Below are 20,568 nucleotides of genomic sequence, written 5' to 3'. Positions count from 1 at the left end.
GGAATTTCAGAGTATGGCATTGTGAACCAGCCACTCTCCTGTCAGCGAAGGATTAAGTACAACCACATTTGTTTCGATTTTTCTTTTGGAAAGGAAAATGTTCACACTCTTTTTTGTACAATTGCATAAAACCTCCTGTCTGTGCAAGGTTAATGTCTCCCAGTCTTTACTAAGTTCAGCCTTGCAGTTGTTCCATCAGATAGGGAAGTACATCCTCAATACTCATAGGAGGAAAGTTGTGAAACAGAAAAACAACCCCTGAGATCCTTGAAGAAATTTAGACATCGGCTTCACTATAATTTCAAATCAGAGGTGACACTTCCTGCTTCAGGTCTAAGTAACCTGTTCCTTGGTCTGTAAGAAACCTGTTCCAGAGCAGCAAAATAAACAGAAGTCCCATAAATTCATGTGTAGTCTGCTGTTAGACCATCTTTCCTTGTAGTTAGCAGTGGTATTGCAAATTAACAGGAGTTTCTCACTTCCTGATCAGGTGGAGTTATGACTTCTGTATTCTCATGGTCTCCTCCGATGTGCCACCAAAGGGCAGCTCCTTATCTAGCTGTGTGCCAGTATTCTCTTGAGCTGTGAGGGTTAAAACAGTGTTTAGTCTTAAATTTTATACCCCAACACACAAGGAGCCTGCATGGCTTCCTACAGAAATGTGGTAACAGGAAACTACTGTTTGGAAGCTGTTGGTGGCATGGAGCTGTATCAGTTTCCCAGCTCGCCCACTGCTAGCATCTGTCCCTTTTGTCTCTTTGCCCTTTCCAGCAGCTTTACACAGCCAAATTATGCCATCCCATCCATTTTAAGTATTGATGAGTTTATGTAGTTGCTTCCTGAAAACTAAAAGCTGTGAGGTACAAAGCTGCTCCTTTCATTTAAAGAAGACTCAAAAGATGCTCTAAAAAAAAAAAAAAGTGTTTGGAAACTTTTCTTGACAGGGTGCTGAGAATGATTCTCCTGTATTATTTTTGGTGGAATATGAGATACCAGAGCTTTCTCCACTGTTGAGCAATTCCTTCTTCTGTCCTGCCTCACAGCTCAGGGTTTGTGGGTTGGTGGTCACCTCTGATTCCTGAATCCATCCTACAATAGCTGCTGCTCCCCAGTGTCTCCTGTGCTGGGCTCAAGGGCTGTGGCAGGGTGGGGAGGAAGGTTTTGGGGAATTATGCAACTACCATGAGGAAGTGGGGGGGCCACAGCCTGTCCTGAAGGGGGTGGATGAAGGTTCAAAAAAAAGAAAATGAGAGATGGGCTTCAGGTTGCTGCAGGCCTTTTTGAGCTGGGAGGCAGGTTACAGCTCCCACATCACTGGCATGCTGTATTCTGCAGCGGGGGGCGGGGGCTGGCCAGCTGTGCATTACCTGCTGCTGGGGCTTTGCTTGTTTGCTGTTGTGTCTGACAGGTGGAAGTAAATCTTATCTCTCCTTTCATGAAATAGGCACAGAAATCTCAGGAAGACATCAAGCTGCAGTGTTTTGTTTGTGTTTATGGATCTTCACTTAAGAAACACTCAAGATCATACCAGATCCTTGCAAGGACATGCAGAACCTTGCATTTCAACAAGGAGCCTTAAGACTAGCCACAGCTTTTTGTAAAGTTAAGAAAATTAATCTTCCTGGGGCTTTTTGGGTAATCCCAGGTATTCCTGAATAGTGAGGAGCAGATGTCACCTGAGAGTCCTCCTGCTCCACACCTTGGTGTCCTGGCCCCGGGAAGGGCAGCTCATACCTGCAGAGCTCCCCAGAGGGCTTTGGGAAAGCTGCAGGACAGAAATGACTTCCCCACGAGCTCTCTATTTGAGTAGAATCACAGAATAAGCTGAATTAGAAGGGACCCACAAGGATCATTGAGTCCAACCCCTGGCCCTGCACAGGGCACCCCAACAATCCCACCATGGGTTGAGAGCAATGTCTAAATGCTCCTTGAACTCTCTCAGGCTTGTGCTGTGACCAAATCCCTGGGGAACCTGTTCAGTGCACCACCATCCTCTGGGTGAAGAATGACCAAAAGAACCCCAAAATCCACCCTAACCCTGCCCTGGTACAGCTCCAGCTGTTCCCTTGAGTAGTTCAGCCCTGTGTTCATTTGAGCAGGCAGTCATGACTTCGGTATTAGAAACCCCTGCTCTTGATCAGGCAGCTGAATTCTCTGTGTGAGTGCCATGTGGAGCACGAACAGTATGGAATTTTAAAAGGAGTGCATTCAGGGAGGTCACCAGAGATCCTGGTATGCCCTGTTTGAGCTTAGTGCAAATGGGATATTCTCATGCAGTGTGCAGAAGTGAACAGAACCAATTTTATTAGCTCTTGATGTTATGGGTATCAGGCTATTGGTATTCCATGTGTTCCATAGGTTTTGGTACTCTTCAGTGAACTACAATTTAGATGCAGGCTGTGTAAAAAGTCAAGGCATTTGAAATGTGGTAAGGATAGTACCTGGGGCAGCCTTGGGAAAGGCCCCGTGATTCCCCTTTAGGCTGGGAGTGAGGGAATGGCTTCACACAGACTGACCTGCAGCTGCCCCCATGCAGCCTGTAGCACTGGGGCAGAACCAAAAAAAGCACAGACACAAACATGAGTCCTGAGCCCATCTCTCTGCTGCAGACTGCCTCATTCCAAGGATTTCTCGAGACCAGTCTTGACCACAGCTCTCCACAGTACATGGTAACAATTCAGAGTACCAATTCCTATTTCTGCTCTTGGCAAATGTGCTGAACTGGAAGGAGCAAAGGGGTGAAAGCAGAAGGGGCAGTGTAGGGCAGTTTTGTTAAGTTTTGTCTGTGGTCTTTGGAAGGAAAGACCCCACATGCTTTGCTTTGGCAATTTGTGCAGTCCATAGTTCTGGGAGGGTTTTTCTTAATTTGTTCTTGATACAAGCTTTGCAATCTTGAATTTTCCTTTGTGCTCAAAAGGATGAAAATGACTGTCTGTAGCTGCTCTGAAACACAGTAACTGGGAACTGATTTATGTAAACTTTCAGCAGCTTTTTTTTTTTTTCTTATTTCACTTAAGTGTGGCTTAACACCAAATGTATTTTCTGGGGATTACACCCACTGGTTATTTCTAAATTGCCTTAGCTCTAGATCTAAGATTAGTATATTTAATTTTGGTGTACCAAATGTTATTTAAAAGTCTATTTTGGCAGTTGTGATACTAGTCTGAGATTTTTAGATTTTGCGTATTTTCTTTTGATTTAATGTTTCCATTGGCTTTTAAAGGAAAAGCTCTTGTCTCTGGCTGCTGTGATACCTCTTCGCTCCCAAGTCATCTCTGTGTTGTCCCAGCAAAGTCTTAAAGCACCTCTTTCTGACAAGACTAGGAAACTTATTGATGTTTGCTTTGCTTTTCAGGCAGATGCAAAGCACCACTAAGTTGAAAACAGGAGCGAATTTCAAGCAAACACAGCTGCATGTCTGCATTGGTGTGGCAGTCATTCCTGTGCCTGTGTCGTTCCTCTTGCTTTGTTCCCTCCACTGAAATTGCTGGATGGGACCTCTGGGGTGCATCACCATTAGCTGTTGCATAGCTTCTGATGAGACTTCATCAGACATGATGGGAAGAAATGAAGCTTTTGCTCTGGTTTTAGAGGTGTTTGCAGTGCCCTGGAGGACCCTGCAGTTTCCCTGCTGCTTTCACCATTGTTGCTGAAACAGCTGTTGGAATTTGCTGCGCCTGTTTACTGCCTGAGATAGTTGTGTATTTCTCTCCTGTTAAGCTGTGGAGTGTCTTTAAAAGAAACCAAATGAGAACATTGCTATTTCCTTGCTGTTTGTGAGGGAGCAGTAGTGCTCTTAACTGCTCTCCCTCACAGTTGTGCTTCAGTGAAGCTATTCTGTGGAAACCAAACCCTCATATTTATTTTGTAGGCAAAGTTTTCTGCCTCGGATACCTGAGGTAATCCCCCCTTTGTTGGCAACTTCTCCTTAGGCTGATTTAGTTGCAACACAAAGCCTTGGTTTCTGGGAAGTCTTCACAGGTGTGTGGCAGTGCTGGGATGTCCCTAGCTTCCTGTTTAACTGGTAGAGAGCCTTTTGGTACATGCTAAGGATCTGCTTGGGATAAGCTCCTGACAGGCTTAAGCAAATAATAAAATGTGGGATGGGACGCCATTGTTGGCAAGTCCTTTGCATTCAAGTCGGTAAATGATGACATGGCTTCATCTTCCTTCTTTAAAGAATTGGACAGGTAACTTTTGGAAATTGATGTTACCACAAAGGGAAGGGAAACAAATACATGAGTCATTCAGAAAGTCAGTAAACCCTCACCACCTAATTTCTTTTATAACCAGTTTTGTTTGCACTAAGTAGTGAAGAACAGCTCACCAGTTGGTAATCCAACATTCAAATCCAGGTTTCACCCTTGTAGGAAGAAAAAAAAACCTAGGGACTTCTCTGTATTTAAACATTGCAAGGTACTCTGTATGAGGGAGAACTGGCAGGGTCTGGGGAGATAGGGGCTGCAGGGCTCACCTGTGTGGAATGGGGCTGTGGTTCCACCTGGTTCCAACCAGCTCCAAACTAGACGAACCCAGTCCATTGCACACCAAAGCTGCAGCTGGTCAGAGTAGCTTACTCTGCCTCTGCTTGAACGTGTCAGGTAGTGTAGAAACACTCCAAAGTGGCCAGTCTGAGGGGCTGAAGGTGTCTTGGAAAAGTCACAGAACAATAAGGCTTCTGTTCAATAGAGGGGGGAAAAAATGAGCGAGGAAAAAAAAAATCTCAGCAGAGAGTTTTCTTCTTGTTTTCTGATAAAGAGTGATTAATCTGAAATGGAAAATTCTGTTATCAAGCTGACCCATAGCTCTCTTTAGGAGGCATAATATAGTTCTCTGTTACATTATGCACATTTCTGGTTTGTCTGACAGAACTTCTGTTTTTACTGTTGGATTGTATCGATTTTATTTCTTTTAAGGTATGCAAACTTATACCAAAAGATAAACAGGGATTAAAGCAGAGGAGACACTAAAATGTTTTGCATCTTTCAGAGAACTTTTTATTTTTTTTCTTCAAAGAATATATTCCCTTTTAAATATTTCTGGGTTTTTAACTTTATTAAGAGCCAGGCACTTCTGAGGAAGGTGTTGCCACATTGATGGCAGTGCCCTTCAAGTAAACTGTGCATTTATACAGCTTATCATGCCATGTCTCCTCTGTCCTTGAGCTCAGGAAGGTTACCTGGTACATGGGTGCTGTACCTCAAGGGGGAAGGCAAGGGTGGGGCTGAAGATGCAAAACGAGCCAGTGCAGCAGAAGAGGAGCATGGAAGGATCAGGAAGGTAATCCTGGACCGGGTCTCCTGGGAAGTGATAGAAGGATGATTATTTTCTCTGTGCTGCCTGAGAGCTCTCCTGTGCCAGGAGCTCTCATGTTGGGGCCATCCAGGACAGTAAGGAGTAATGCTCAGTAGCGCTCTTTTTTCCCCTTGTTATTCTCCTCCTTGTTTCATCTCCCTCCTCCCAAAATGTGTCGTTTGGGAAGGCCATAGTGCAAAGTAGATTCTTGTGGGAAAGTTGCAGTTACCTATCTTAATCTGATATATGCTGGGGATGGAGCTCTGGCTAGGGCTGGTGTGTCCTCAGCAGGAGAGAAGAAGGGAAGCAAAGCTCTCCCATGCTCTGTTTGGATATGCCATTTATGAATGTCAGCCCTTTAGTCTTTCATAGGTACTTCAGGTTCATCTCTCTCAAGTGATTGTGACCATTCCCTTGTTCACTTGGCTCGTGGTCTCTGGTTTTTTTCTTTACAACCATTCCTGGAAATCAGGCAGAGTCCAGAAGAGACAACTGCAGGAGGAGGTCACTCAGCTGCACCCTGCCATTACAGCCCAAGCTGAGGTCTTGACATTTAAATTTGTGTATAATGATGAAGCCAAAGAGCATCATGTAATATGCTGGCAGAGGTATGAGAAGTCTAAAGCACTCTTCAAAATGGCATCTGTATCCAGGGGGAAAATAAAGTAGGCACATGAGGTCTGGCAAGTTAAATACAGCAACACCGCAAGACTGTAGAAAACACTGTTTGAAAACAATTTCCAAAAGATAGTAAAGCTACAAATATTATTAATCCTTTTTTTTTTTTTTTTTTTTTTTTTTTTGCTATTGCAGAAGGAACATGAAGCCTGCTAGAGAGACAGAAGATCAGTAGGGAATGAGACTGGAAGGGAGTCCAGAGATCACTTTGAAACAACCTAAAATTAATTTCTGCATCTGGCCACAGGTAAGAGGAACTTGGGAATGCTGGGCCCTGCTGTTTGTGAACAGAGAAGGGCTGGTGGGAGATGTGATGGTTGGAGTCTATCTTGAGCATAGTAGTCTTGAAATGAGAGTTTTCAATTCTTAAAGAAGTATGGCATGGAGTCACAAAACTTCTACCTTGGACTTCCAGACTTTGGCTTGTTCAGGGCACTGGTTGAGACAGTCCCTTGGGAAGCAGTCCTGAGGGGCAAGGGGTGCAGGAAGGCTGGACATTCTTCAAGAAGAACATCTGAAAGGCACAGGAACAGGCCATCCCAATATGCTATAAGACAAGCCAGCAGGGAAGGAGACTGGCCTGGATGAACAGGGAGCTTTTGATTGAACTCAAGGGGGAAAAAAAAAAAAAATTACCAGCTTTGGAAGAAGGGGGAAGTGGCACAGGAGGATTACAAGGGTATTATTTGGTTATGCAGGGAGAAAGCTAGAAAGGCCAAAGGCCCAGGTAGAATTTAATCTGGCAAGTGCCACAAGAGATAACAAAATTTTTTTTTCCAAATGCATTAATACCAGAGAGCCAAGGAGACTCTCCATCCTTTACTGGATGAGATGGGAAACACTGCCACCAAGGATGAGGAAAAGGCTGAGGTACTTGATGACTTCTTTGCTTCAGTCTTTAACTAAAAGACCAGTTATTATCAGGGTGTCAAGCCCCCTGAGCTGGAAGATAGGGACAGGATAACCCCCTGTAGTCCAGGAGGAAACAGTGACCTGCTGCTCCACTTAAAAGTGCACAAGTCTATGGGGCTGGGTGGGATCCACTCAAGGAGACTGAGGGAGCAGGTGGATGAACTCACTGAGCTGCTCTCCATCATTTACTGGCAGCCCTTGTGAACTGGGAAAGTCCCAGAGGACTGGGGGTTAGCCAATGTGACACCCATCTACAAGAAGGCTGAAAGGAGGATCTGGAGAGCCACAGGCCCATGAGCCTGACCTTGATACCAAGGCAGGCTACAGAACAGATCATAGTGAGCATGACCAACCAGGGGGCCAGGCCCAGCCAGCACACGTTCATGAGAGGCAGGTCCTGCTTGACAAACCTGATCCCACAAATTTCCTACTAAGTGTAACAGCATTTCTGATGATTTTCCATTCATCTTGGGCTACTGCTTATTGTATTTAGGGAGGCTGAATTGAAATGTGATGATGCTGCCATGTCTGGCTATTTGCTTTTCTGTTTGTGATCATTACTTAGGTACATCACTGATATTTTCTATTGCTAATTAACAGAGTCTGTAGATATTTTTTCTGGACAGCTTCAGTAAGATGCCATCACATCTGTGGCTGCTTTGTGTACAGTGATCTGGGAATCAGTGGCTGTCAAAACTGCCATATCGTTTCTTCCCTCAATCTGTTTATTTTTTTGTAGAAACTTGCTAATCTCATTCTCTGACTCTTTGCTGTGGCTTGCTTTTAATGCATCTTATCCCATAGAGTGTCTATCCAGTATTTCATTACAGCTATACAAGAGGGTGTTTATACTCCTTTCTTTTATTTCAGGAGAAAATTTAGTTCTAAATCCACTGTAAGTGAATTGGATCTTGCAGGGTTCATTCTGGAAAGGTGAAGTTGTGATTAATACAGAAGATGCAGTTAAGACAGGTGCCTTAAATGTCCTCTGCCTTCAGCTGCAGTATTTTATTGGTCTAATATACTACATTTACAATATTTGCTCTCCTCTTACCTCAAACATTCACACGTGCTCGGTCTGCTGTCCTCTCTGGGTTCAGGAGGAGGAGCTCTAAAGCTGTTCGTAAAATACTACAAACAAATTCCCCTAAATACTATAGGGGAATTTGCTGGTGGATTCATTCCTGGTGGGCACCACTCTGTGTTTCTACTTCTAGCAGACTGATTAGTCACCTGCTGAATGCTGTTATTGTCAAGTCTCACCTCTTCTACTCTCATTAGTAATGTAAATCTGGAGAAAATTGAGATCTTCAGCTGTTTTCTGGTGGGTCCCCAAAATACTTCTCTCAGGCTGCTTGTGATAGATGATATTTATTGTTCCAGACCCTTAGCAGCTACCTGGGTATACAGCAGTATTTTGCTGGACCTTGTCTTCTCCTCTCTGTTTTTTGTTACTGAATTTGTAGCAAATTTACAAATACCCCCTCTGGTGTTTTGCAGTTTCTATGTCCACACATTTGCTTGAAAGGACATCACTAAACTCAAGGGTATTTGGTTTGTTCCCCTGAGCACAACAGGGGCTGGTGCAAACACTTTTTCCAAGGCTGACCAGAGCTGTGTTGCTGCGTTTGTGCTGGATGTACATTCAAACATAGCTTTTGTGTAGTTTAATGCCATAAAGGAGTTGAAGTCTTGATAAAAATACACGACAACAACAAGCAGTAATAAAGAAAGAAGTGAAGCTATACCACGGTGTACTTTCATTTATCCCGTGAAGACTGGATGTTCATAACAAATTCTGGCTGATCTCAGGTGTACCAGATCCTTCAGCCGGCCCCAGGTGTGACTCCTCCAGCGCTGGGTCCCTTGCCACACTCTGCTTTGCTACCCCAGCAGAGCTTTCCTTAAACCCAGAGGGGGATTTTTAGTGCCCAGAACCGCAGGAATGACAGTTGACTTGGCCAGTAGAGGGCACAGCTATTGCTTGAAAATGCTGGGATCAACCAAAGCGTCTTGCCCAGCTTAAGACGCAAACCCACCTCTAACTAGTTTCTCTGCATGTTCTGAGGGGCAACAAAGAATTACACTGCAAACCCATTTTAGTTAGGAGTATATTATGTATCTATAGATACACATATATTTGCTAATAGCTAGATCATCCCTTTGCACCCTCTTTCCTGTAATGTTCTGCTAATTTGCAAGCCTATCCAGCTTCATATGATGAATTTCCTAATTACCTAGGTATTAGCTGTATCAATTATATCTTAGAAGGGAAAAAATAGCGTAGTCCTTATTCACATCCTCAGTTTATATTCTGTTTTTGAAACAACACTTGCACCTCTGCAATATGGACAACCGTGGTTTTCCTATAATTGTCTGATCACCTCTGGCTAAAACACTTGTTCTTACTTGGTATACTAAGATTTAGGCCTGGAGGTTCTAAAACCTTCTACAGAACTCATACTCTGAGAATTACACGGGTCTAATGTAATTATGTAAAAACAATCCTAATTGCTTTCAGTGCAAACTGAGAATGTTACATTTCATTCTCTGATATCACTAAATGCATGCCCTTAAAAGATTTTTACAGTTCATTTCTTGCCATTTGTTATCACTATTTGAACTGTCATGAAGATCATATGATGTTTTATAAGAATATCACTCAATTATGCACACTTTTTCCTATTAGGAATTATTTGCCAGGTTTCAGGGACTTCTGAATATCTGCTGTTACAGTTTGGAAAGTAGAGGATTGCAGGAATGCAGGATGATTTTTGGCTTCATGTAAGTTGGTTTCATGCACAATTCATGTTGTACCATCACTCAATCATTCAATTATCATCTAGTTTGGGTTGTTTCCCTTTCATCCTCTGTCTGTGGTTTTGCTACCAAGGAAGTACCAGTGAAGCACAGTTATTCATGTAGGGCAGGAAGTCACTTTGCTCAGGGCAGGCTGCACTGAACGCATGTGAGCATGTGCTGATCCAGCAGCAGCAGACTGGTGGCAGTCCTTGCATGGTGGAGTTACAAGATCATCTGCGGAGGCAGACCTGTGTCTGTTTCCTTTGTTTTATCCCTTCTGTGCTTGGAACAAGGGATCCTTAATGGTATTTCAATTTCAGCCTTTACTTTGTGCAGTGAGGTGTCCCTGTGCATTTTGCAATTCTTGTTTGGACACATTTTTTGTTTGCTACTTTCAAGCCCTGTCTTGGTTAACTTGGCTTTTAAATTCAGTAAGCAAGGCCATGAAAATGATAAGGCAGGATTTTGCTGGAAAGCATCTGGGCAGAAAAGGGCCTGGTGGTTCCCTGGACCAGAAGCCAGCAGATGGCCCCACAGCCTGTGGAGCATGGCCTGCAAGGTCATGGGGAGTGATCCTTGCCCATCACTCAGCACTGGTGAGACACACCTGGGGTGGGTGTTGCTTCTGGGATCCCGGGATGAGCGAGCCGTGTCCGTACTGCAGCAGATCCAGCAAAGGGCCTCTAAGGTGAGAAGGGGACTGGAGCACACGGTGCGTGAGGAGAGGCTGGGAGAGCTCTGCTGACTTTTCTTAGACTAGAGCAGGCTGGGGTGTCTGGTCAGGGTGTACAAACACCTGACTGAAGGCGGGTGGGTAAAGGACACAAGCAAGACTCTCCTCTGTTCAATGCAGAGATGGGAGGAGACACAATGGGCACAAATTGAGCTGTGGGAAGCTAGAATGAAAGGAATGGAGGTGAAACACTGGATCGGGTAGCCCAGAGCAGTTCTGCAGTCTCTGTGCTGGGACAAGGGTTGTCACGAGTCCATCCACGGTGCTGCTGTGCATGGAAGGATCTGGGGAAAGGAGAGGGATGTGGGATGCTACAGAGCAATATTTCTTTCAGGCAGCTGAGGGGGAATTGCAGTGAACCCTACATTTAGTGGCTATACTGATAAAGGTGGGATTTTATGAATGTGCCAGCATGTCTGGTGCAAGGGAAGGTCAGCCAGCCTTGATCACAGGGGCAAGGGGGAACAGTCATAGAATGAGGGACACCTGAATGTGGCAAAGTCCTTCAGTGAGGTCCCTGGCTTATTAGGGAGTATTCCCTAATGAATGAGTAAAGTATTTGCTCCAAAGAGTGTGTTTCCAAAGGAGCATTCCATACTTAGGCCTTGGGGTGGGAGCAGGCAGCTCTATGGAAGGGTCAGCTCAGTTACTGTGCCAGCCCCAGAAGCAGCGCGAGCACTGGGAATTCTTAGCAAAGGAGAAGAAAACAAAACCGGAAATTTTCCTGCCACAGTCTAAAGCTTAAAGTATACCAAACGTGGGGTTTCAATTTCCTCTTTTTTTCTTTTTTTATTACTTTATAACTAATAGTTTGTTCACAGTGAATCTGTGTGACCTTTGTATCACCTACTCAGTACGGATGAATGATGTCACATCCTCCCCCTTTTTTTTTTTCCCACTTGTGCTCGGACTCCATTTTTCACCCTTCCTTTTTAGAAGAAGGAAGTGCCAGACCATAGAGCTGTAGGCATGCTCACAGACTTTAATGTCTTAAATATCTTTTCAAGCTGAGCAGGGAATTCTGTGGTTTCTTGAAAGCAGGGACAGGTGAGTTTCCTGCCTTCTCTACAGCACTATCTCTGTCCCACCGAGCCTGTGCCACATTGTCTTCTACAGCTTAAAAAATGATTTACAGGGTTCAGCAAGGTGGGGTGTGGAGAGTGGGGTGGTAGGTCTGTAAAAGGCAGGATGGGTTGGTATTTGCTGCCTGTAGCACTGGCAGCACACGCTGGGATTTCTGTCTGGGAGGAGAAAACCTTCTGGGGATCCAGAACTGATCATTTGTGTATCGGCTGCCTCTCCTCTGTTGCCCAAGTCCCAGTGCATTGCATTTGGATGCCTCCCAGTGCATCTGACAAGCCATTTTCAGGGCACATGAGAAGTTCCATATGTGACCCCCTCACTGTGATCAAGGGGAAAATTAGTTTTGCCATCAGGATTGTGCCAGCTGGGTTCTTTGTCCTGTTCCCTGCTTGATTGGTTTCCTCCTGCCAGAGTTTCTTGACTATGCGTTTTATGTTCAGAATGACTGGAAGTTCTAGAGGGTGACAGATGAGGTCTCTAATGGTGTTCCCAGGGTTTGTTGTGCACTGTGGTGTAGGTGGGACACACCTGTGAAGGAAGACTCATACAGTGCTGCCTTGCCTGTCAGGTTTTTTCTTTCCTTCCCTTCAGGCTGTCTCAGGAGAGCAGGCTCTGGCTGGAGAGAGAATGCTCAGGATGCCCAGCTGCCTCCTAAAGCTGACCAGGGTGGTGCTGAGCCACAAGCCCTGGGCCCTGTTTATCCTCATCTTTATATTCGTATCCTTCTCCTACATCAAGTTGTACTGGGGCATCTGGGAGGACCTAAAGAGCAGAGGCCACCCCTACAGCTTGTCATCTGAAATCAGCTGTGCTCACTATGTGCCTTCTTCCCTCAACACTGCTGCTGGGCCCTCTCCTTCTGCTGGGAATGTGTTTTTTGTGGAGACGTCGGAGCAAACTACCCCAAGTTACCTGTTCTCGTGCTCTGTGGAGTCAGCAGCCAGGACACACCCCGGGTCGAGAGTCATGGTGCTCATGAAAGGCGTGGCCAAAGGGAACACCTCCTTACCCAAGCACTGGGCTTTCTCCTTGCTGAGCTGCTTCCCCAATGTGGAAATCCGGCCCCTGGACTTGACAGAGCTCTTTTCTGGAACGCCTCTGAAAAGGTGGTACTTGTGGCCTCTGAGGCACTGGGAGCCTCATTTTTTAGCCGTCCTGTCTGATGCCTGCAGGATTGTCCTCATGTGGAAATTTGGTGGCATCTACCTGGATACAGACTTCATTGTGCTTAAGAACTTGCAGAACCTCACCAATGCCCTTGGGATCCAGGGTGATGACGTACTGAATGGGGCCTTTCTGTCCTTTAAGCCCAAGCACGAGTTCATGGAACTTTGCATGCAGGACTTTGTGCAGAACTACAATGGCTGGGTCTGGGGGCGCCAGGGCCCAGAGCTCCTAACTCGTGTCTTCAAGAAATGGTGCTCCCTCAGGACTATCAAGAGCATGAACTGCAAAGGTGTGAGTGCTCTTGCCCCAGAAGCTGTGTATCCTATTCCCTGGCAGGACTGGAAGAAGCTGTTTGAGGCAGTCAGTGCCTTGGAGCTTCACAAACTCCTTAAGAACACCTATGCAGTGCACATATGGAACAAACTGAGCCACAGGACCAAGTTAGAGATCCCCTCCCAGGCTCTGCTGGCTCAACTCTATTCCCAGTTCTGCCCTGCCACCTATGCAAAGATGAAACAGGACTCTGAAGAGTGGGCAAGGCGTGCAGTGTGACCTGTGGGCCCTTGGCTGCAGGGATGCTCCCCAGACTGAAGGAAGCCGAGTGCCTTTGACCTTCCCCAGAGTTGGTTTCTAGACCCCAACTCAGGTTTTCTGTGTGACACCTCTGTGCTTTTGTACCATTCCTGATACCTGCCTCAGATCCTTTGTGTTTCAATTTACATTTACAGCAGAACCTGTACGTTCCTTTCACTGGAATATTGAGCCTGTTGTGGACGTCCAGAGGGAGACATGTCCACATCAGCCAAAGGACCAAGTCCAGGACTCAGACCAGTGTCCCCAGCAACAAAAATAAGATCACAGAAGCACGTGAAGGTTGGAAAAGACCTCCAAGATCATTGAGTCCAACCTTTAATTCTGTATCACCACACCCACTAGTCATTATCCCAATGTGCCCTGTGTACTCATTTTTTGGAGCGCTTCCACGGATGGTGACTCCACCACTTCCCCGGGGAGCTTGTGGCACACAGTGCTGAAGCACACTGACATTTTTCCTCACATCCAAGCTGAACCTACCATGGTGCAGGGAGTGCTGCATCCAGCCCTGGAATCCAGCACAGGAAGGACAGGGAGCTGCTGGAGCCAGTCCAGAGCAGGGACACCAAGGGGAGCAGAGGGATGGAGCAGCTCTGCTGTGAGGAAAGACTGAGGGAATTGGGATTGTTCAGTCTGGAGAAGAGAAGGATTTGGGGTGACCTCATTGTGGCCTTGCAGTGCCTGAAGGGAGCCCACAGGAAAGATGGAGAGAGACTCTTGACAAGGGCCTGGAGTGACAGGGCAAGGGGGAATGGCTTCACACTGACAGAGAGTGGGTTTAGATTGGATATGAGGAAGCAATTGTTCCCTGTGAGGGTGGGGAGGCCCTGGCACAGGTTGCCCAGAGAAGCTGTGGCTGCCCCATCCCTGGCAGTGTCCAAGGCCAGGCTGGATGGGGCTCTGAGACACCTGAGATAATGGAAGGTGTCCCTGCCCATGGCAGGAATGGTGGAACAAGATGAGCTTTACCGTCCCTTCCAACCCAAACCATTCTTTTCATTTCCCCTCATCCTGTCCCTTGTTCCCTGGGAGCAGAGCCTGACACCCCCCTGGCTGCACCCTCCTGCCAGGGAGTTGTAGAGAGAGTGAGAGGGTCCCCCCCGAGCCTCTTTTCCTCCAGGTTAAACACCCCCAGCTCCCTCAGCCACTCCTCATCAGACTTGTGCTCCAGCCCCTTCCCCAGCTCCGTTCCCTTTCCCAGACACACTCCAGCCCCTCAGTGTCCATCTTGTAGTGACAGGCCCAGAACGGGACACAGCACTTGGGGTGAGGCCTCACCAGTGCCCATGACAGGGGGGCAGCCACTGCCCTGGTCCTGCTGGCCACACCATAGCTGACCCAGCCCAGGAGCCATTGACCTTCTTGCCTACCTGGGCACACGCTGTGGATCAGCAGCCCCAGGCCCTTTCCTCTGGGGCTCCTTCCAGCCACTCTTCCCCAGCCTGGAGCTGCTGGGGGTTATTGTGACCCAGGGGCAGGACCCAGCACTTGGTCTTGTTGAACCTCAAAGATATGAAGCAGGACTGGCCCCGAAAGTGGGCCCTGGGGCACAGCACCAGTGACCCACTGCCAGCTGGATTAACTCCACCACCACTCTCTGTGCCTGGCCATCCAGGCAGTTTTTCCTCAGCAAACGGGGAACCTGTTAAAGCCATGGGCTGCCAGCACAATGCTCTCCAGGAGAACACTGTGGGAGACAGTGATCAAAGGCTTTACTGAAGGCCCAGGTACACGACATCCACAGCCTTTCCCCATCCATTAGGTGTTCATAGGAGGAGATTGGGTCAGCCAAGCAGGACCTGCTTGAACCCATGCCGACTGGGCCTGATGCCCCAGTGGTGCAGCACACATCGTGTGATTACACTCAAGGTAATCTGTTCCATGACCTTCCCTGGCACTGAGGTCAGGCTGACAGGCCTATGGTTCTCCCAGTTGTCCTTCCAAGCCTTCTCATAGATGGGTGTCATGTTGGCCAACGTCCAGTCACCCAGGAGCTCTCCAGTTAACCAGGACTGCTGAAAGGAGATGGAGAGTGGAGTTTTGTGAGCTGCTTCACCAGCTCCCTCCATAGACTTAGGGGGAAGGATGGCATCTCCCTAGACTTGTGCATGTCTAGGCAGCACAGCAGCTCACTAACGACTTCCTCCTGCAGTGTGGGGACTTCATTCTGCTCCCTGTTTCTGTCTTCCAGCTCAGTGGGCTGGATATCCTGAGGATAACTGGGCTTTTGTTATTAAGGCTGAGGTCAAGAAGGCATTGAGTACCTCAGCCCTTTCCTCATCCCTGGAGGCGATGTTCCCACTCCAGCATGCAATAAAGGATGGAGAATCTCCTTGGTCTCTTTTTGTTATTAAGGCATTTGGAAAAGCTTTTTTTTTTAAACTTTTATGCTGGGGACAGATTGACTTCTAGCTGGAGTTCTACTTTTCTAGTTTTCTCTCTGGTTAACCTCATGACATCCTTGTAGTCTTGCTGAGTTGCCTGCCCCTTCTTCCAGAGCTGCTAAACTCTCTGTTCTTCCCTGAATCCCAGTGGAAGTTTGCTGTTCATCCAGGCCAGCCTTCCCTGAACCAGTTTACAGCACACTGGGAAGGGCTCCTACTCTGCCTGTACGGCCTCCTGCCTGAGGAATGTCCAGCCTTCCTGGGCCCCTTGGTCCCTCAGGACTGCCTCCCACGGGATTCTCTCAACCAATGTCCTGAACAGACCAAAGCCTGTCCTCCAGAAGTCCAAGGTGCTGACCCCCTTCCTTCCTTCCTCCCTCCCTTCACGGAGAATTGAAACCAAATCATGTCACAGTCACTGTGCCCAAGATGGCCTCTGGCAACCCCATCTCCCATCAGTGCTCCTCTGTTTGCAAAGCACACATCCCACGGGACACCTCCCCTGCTGGGCTCCCCTGCCAGTTGTATCAGGAAGTTCTCTCCTGCATGCTCCAGGAACCTCCTAGAGTGTCTCCTGTCTGCTGGGTTGGATTCCAGCAGACACCTGGTAAGTAGAAGATGTCACTGAGAATGTAGGTAGTGGAAGATGTGGGGTCATCCATCTACCCCTTAGGCAAGTCCTTGCCCACCACTCAGCACTGGTGAGACACACCTGGGTGCTGCTTCTGGGATCCTGGGATGAGCGAGCCGTGTCCGTACTGCAGCAGATCCAGCAAAGGGCCTCTAAGGTGAGAAGGGGACTGGAGCACACGGTGCGTGAGGAGAGGCTGGGAGAGCTCTGCTGACTTTTCTTAGACTAGAGCAGGCTGGGGTGTCTGGTCAGGGTGTACAAACACCTGACTCTAGGCGGATGGGTAAAGGACACAAGCAAGACTCTCCTCTGTTCAATGCAGAGATGGGAGGAGACACAATGGGCACAAATTGAGCTGTGGGAAGCTAGAATGAAAGGAATGGAGGTGAAACACTGGATCGGGTAGCCCAGAGCGGTTCTGCAGTCTCTGTGCTGGGACAAGGGTTGTCACGAGTCCGTCCATGGTGCTGCTGTGCATGGAAGGATCTGGGGAGAGGAGAGGGGTGTGGGACGCTGCAGAGCAATATTTCTTTCAGGCAGCTGAGGGGGAATTGCAGTGAACCCTACATTTAGTGGCTATACTGATAAAGGTGGGATTTTATGAATGTGCCAGCATGTCTGGTGCAAGGGAAGGTCAGCCAGCCTTGATCACAGGGGCAAGGGGGAACAGTCATAGAATGAGGGACACCTGAATGTGGCAAAGTCCTTCAGTGAGGTCCCTGGCTTATTAGGGAGTATCCCCTAATGAATGAGTAAAGTATTTGCTCCAAAGAGTGTGTTTCCAAAGGAGCATTCCATACTTAGGCCTTGGGGTGGAAGCAGGCAGCTCTGTGGAAGGGTCAGCTCAGTTACTGTGCCAGCCCCAGAAGCAGCGCGAGCACTGGGAATTCTTAGCAAAGGAGAAGAAAACAAAACCAGAAATTTTCCTGCCACAGTCTAAAGTTTAAAGTGTAGTGGCAATGGGGTCTGAATTTCCTCCATTTTTTTCACTATTTCTTGATAATTATGTTATTTCTTTGCAGGACTATGTACATGCTCTTTATGAGCTACTCACTGGCTCGATGAGTGATGTCACATCCTTCTTTAACTGTTGTATTTTTCCACGTATTCAGACTTTTTCTCTCATCATTTCAGAAGAAGGAAGTGCCAGACCATAAAGTTGCAGGCACTCTCACAGATCCCAACCTCTTAAAACTCTTCTCTGGCTGAGCAGTGTATTCTGACGTGTCTTGGAGCCAGGGACAGGTGAGTAGCGTTTGCAGTTTCTATGGAATGGCGCTTGTGATTTCAGAGGAAGAGGGAGAGCCAGGCTTCCTTTGTTTGTTTTGTCAAAGAAATGCACTGGCTAATGCAGTGTCTAAAGCATTGTCTTACCTGCTCCACAAGCAGAAATGTATTTTTAACTTTATAGAGATGTGACGGTCATAAAGTTCTGTCTTTTGCTCAAAATGCACCAGTAACATCGAACCTTGCTTGTGGTTAGAGTGGCGCTTTCCTGCCCCTCTAGGGCACAGGAACTTCCCCCCAAGCCTCTACCGCTTTCTCTTCTTGTGCCTGCAAGGCAAACAATGATTTACAGGGTTCAACCGCTGCACTGTGGAGGGTGGGGAATGGAAGGGATCTGTAAAAGACAGGGTGGGTTGGTTTTTGCTGCCTACAACACTGGCAGCACACGCTGGCATTTCTGTGCGGGAGGAGAAAACCTTCTGGGGATCCAGAGCTGATGATTTGTCTGTCGGCTGCCTCTCCTCTGTCCCCCAGCCCCAGTGCCTGGTGCACAGTGGTGGCTCCGTGCTCTGACATTTGGATGCCTCTCAGGGTGGCTGACAAGTCGTTAATGGCCACGGGGAAGCTCCGTATGTGACACAGGCACAGTGATCAAGGGGCAGTGACAAATGGGGCTGTCAGCTGGGTTCTCTATCCCGTTCCCTGCCTCTTTGCTTCCAGCTGTTGGATTAAAGCTTTTCCTGTTTCCCAAACCTTTCTGTCCTGGAGCGTGGGGCTTTGGAGATGGAGCTCAGGGAGGCAGGAGAAATGATGGAATCCTTTAGGATGGAAGAGACCTTTGAGATGCCTGGCTCCAACCCCAAAGCTCTCTCTGCCCAGTCCACCAGTAAGCCTAAGTGCCACACCTACACGTCTGTCAAAGACCTCCAGGGATGGTGGCTCCACCGCTTTCCCAGGCAGCCTCTGCCAAGGTCTGGTAACTCTTCCAGGAGTAAAATTCTGAGCAATGTCCACTCTAACCTCCCTTGGCACAACTTGAGGCCATTTCCTCTGGTCCTTAATGCCACAACCTTCCTCTCTGCTTCTTCACATGCTCTTGCCCGTGGACCTTTGGGGCTTGGTTGTGGGTGCAGGAGGTGCTGCTTCTGCTGCCCTTCACTTTAAGGAGAGGCAAGGGCAGCAGTGCTGATGCTAATACTGAGGATGGAGCTAGACTGACTTATCTGTTTGTTGCTGCCTCATTAATAATCTCTTCCTCTCCATCCCTCCCTTTTGCCAGAAGAAGAGAGGAAGTAAGGGTAGGAGGGATTGCCTGTCCACCACCAGGATCCACTGGCAGAGCTGAGCAGGTCAGAGCCAGAGTGGCCCGTGCAGGGTTGGGAAGCAGCCTTGGAACTCCCTTTACTAAGGCAGATCTTGTCCTTATTTGTCTGCATCTGCCTCCAGAGCTGCCTTGTATCCATTCCTTTCCCACTCTCCATCCATCCTGCCAGGCTATAATGCCATGAACAATGAGCCAGGCTCTCAGCAGTGGGGCACGTGGTTGGTTTGGAAAGGCAGCAAATGCCAGGTCAGCAAACTGGGAGACTGAGGCTTGTGTTTGCTTTCGGGGAAGGACACACTGTGTATCAGGAGAAAACAACTCCCCTCATGACCAACACCTGTCCCTGGGCAGTGTCTGTTGACAGGGCTCCAGGAGTGGTCATAAGGAGCATTCCTATTTGCTCCTGCCAGGGGCTTTGCGTACGTGTCCCATGTCTTGTGTTCACAGTGACCTGAAGTTCTAGAGGTGACAGATGAGGTCTCTAATGGTGTTCCCAGGGTTTGTTGTGCACTGCGGTGAAGGTGGGACACACCTGTGAAGGAAGGCTCATACTGCGCTGCCTCGCCTGTCAGGTTTTTTCTCTTCTTTCCTTCCTTTCAGATCATGATGGCTGTCTCGGGAGAGCAGGCTCTGGCTGGAGAGAGAATGCTCAGGATGCCCAGCTGCCTCCTAAAGCTGACCAGGGTGGTGCTGAGCCACAAGCCCTGGGCCCTGTTTATCCTCATCTTTATATTCGTATCCTTCGCCTACATCAAGTTGTACTGGGGCATCTGGGAGGACCCAAAGAGCGGAGGCCACCCCTACGGCTTGTCATCTGAAATCAGCTGTGCTCACTATGTGCCTTCTTCCCTCAACACTGCTGCTGGGCCCTCTCCTTCTGCTGGGAATGTGTTTTTTGTGGAGACGTCAGAGCAAACTACCCCAAGTTACCTGTTCTCGTGCTCTGTGGAGTCAGCAGCCAGGACACACCCCGGGTCGAGAGTCATGGTGCTCATGAAAGGCGTGGCCAAAGGGAACACCTCCTTACCCAAGCACTGGGCTTTCTCCTTGCTGAGCTGCTTCCCCAATGTGGAAATCCGGCCCCTGGACTTGACAGAGCTCTTTTCTGGAACGCCTCTGGCACAGTGGTACTTGTGGCCTCAGCGGTACCAGGAGCCTCATTTTTTAGCCGTCCTGTCTGATGCCTGCAGGATTGTCCTCATGTGGAAATTTGGTGGCATCTACCTGGATACAGACTTCATTGTGCTTAAGAACTTGCAGAACCTCACCAATGCCCTTGGGATCCAGGGTGATGACGTACTGAATGGGGCCTTTCTGTCCTTTAAGCCCAAGCACGAGTTCATGGAACTTTGCATGCAGGACTTTGTGCAGAACTACAATGGCTGGATCTGGGGGCGCCAGGGCCCAGAGCTCCTAACTCGTGTCTTCAAGAAATGGTGCTCCCTCAGGACTATCAAGAGCATGAACTGCAAAGGTGTGAGTGCTCTTGCCCCAGAAGCTGTGTATCCTATTCCCTGGCAGGACTGGAAGAAGCTGTTTGAGGCAGTCAGTGCCTTGGAGCTTCACAAACTCCTTAAGAACACCTATGCAGTGCACATATGGAACAAACTGAGCCACGGGACCAAGTTAGAGATCCCCTCCCAAGCTCTGCTGGCTCAGCTCTATTCCCAGTTCTGCCCCGCCACCTATGCAAAGATGAAACAGGACTCTGAAGAGTGGGCAAGGCGTGCAGTGTGAC

General features: G+C 48.0%; 2 protein-coding genes across 5 annotated transcripts in view; both read left to right on the top strand.

Annotated features, from left to right (window-relative positions):
• Positions 1–15,596, top strand: part of LOC138104261 (lactosylceramide 4-alpha-galactosyltransferase-like) — a 23,588-nt gene extending 7,992 nt beyond the window's left edge. For all 3 annotated transcript variants that reach the window (XM_069003316.1, XM_069003315.1, XM_069003317.1), the window contains 2 exons: positions 6,109–6,220; positions 12,095–15,596. In XM_069003316.1, coding sequence (XP_068859417.1) covers positions 6,152–6,220; positions 12,095–13,222 — 1,197 coding nt within the window. In that variant the 5' untranslated portion in view covers positions 6,109–6,151 and the 3' untranslated portion in view covers positions 13,223–15,596. The remainder of the gene's footprint in view (positions 1–6,108; positions 6,221–12,094) is intronic.
• On the top strand, positions 6,158–20,568 carry A4GALT (alpha 1,4-galactosyltransferase (P1PK blood group)). Of its 2 annotated transcripts, XM_069003319.1 has the most exons (3): positions 6,158–6,220; positions 17,414–17,524; positions 19,431–20,568. In XM_069003319.1, exon 3 carries the CDS (start codon positions 19,434–19,436, stop codon positions 20,565–20,567), a length of 1,134 nt encoding a protein of 377 aa, XP_068859420.1. In that variant the 5' UTR covers positions 6,158–6,220; positions 17,414–17,524; positions 19,431–19,433; the 3' UTR covers position 20,568. The 2 variants fall into 2 exon arrangements, with proteins under 2 accessions (XP_068859420.1, XP_068859419.1); XM_069003318.1 differs by lacking the exon at positions 6,158–6,220 and having other exon boundaries at positions 16,691–17,524.

This window comes from Aphelocoma coerulescens, chromosome 1A (assembly GCF_041296385.1).
Source record: "Aphelocoma coerulescens isolate FSJ_1873_10779 chromosome 1A, UR_Acoe_1.0, whole genome shotgun sequence".
NCBI lineage: Eukaryota > Metazoa > Chordata > Aves > Passeriformes > Corvidae > Aphelocoma > Aphelocoma coerulescens.
This window is presented reverse-complemented; position numbering and strand designations above follow the sequence as displayed.

Coding starts and splice junctions, on each gene's coding strand:
- A4GALT (XM_069003319.1), top strand. CDS start 19,434: ATGATGGCTGTCTCGGGAGAGCAGGCTCTGGCTGGAGAGAGAATGCTC.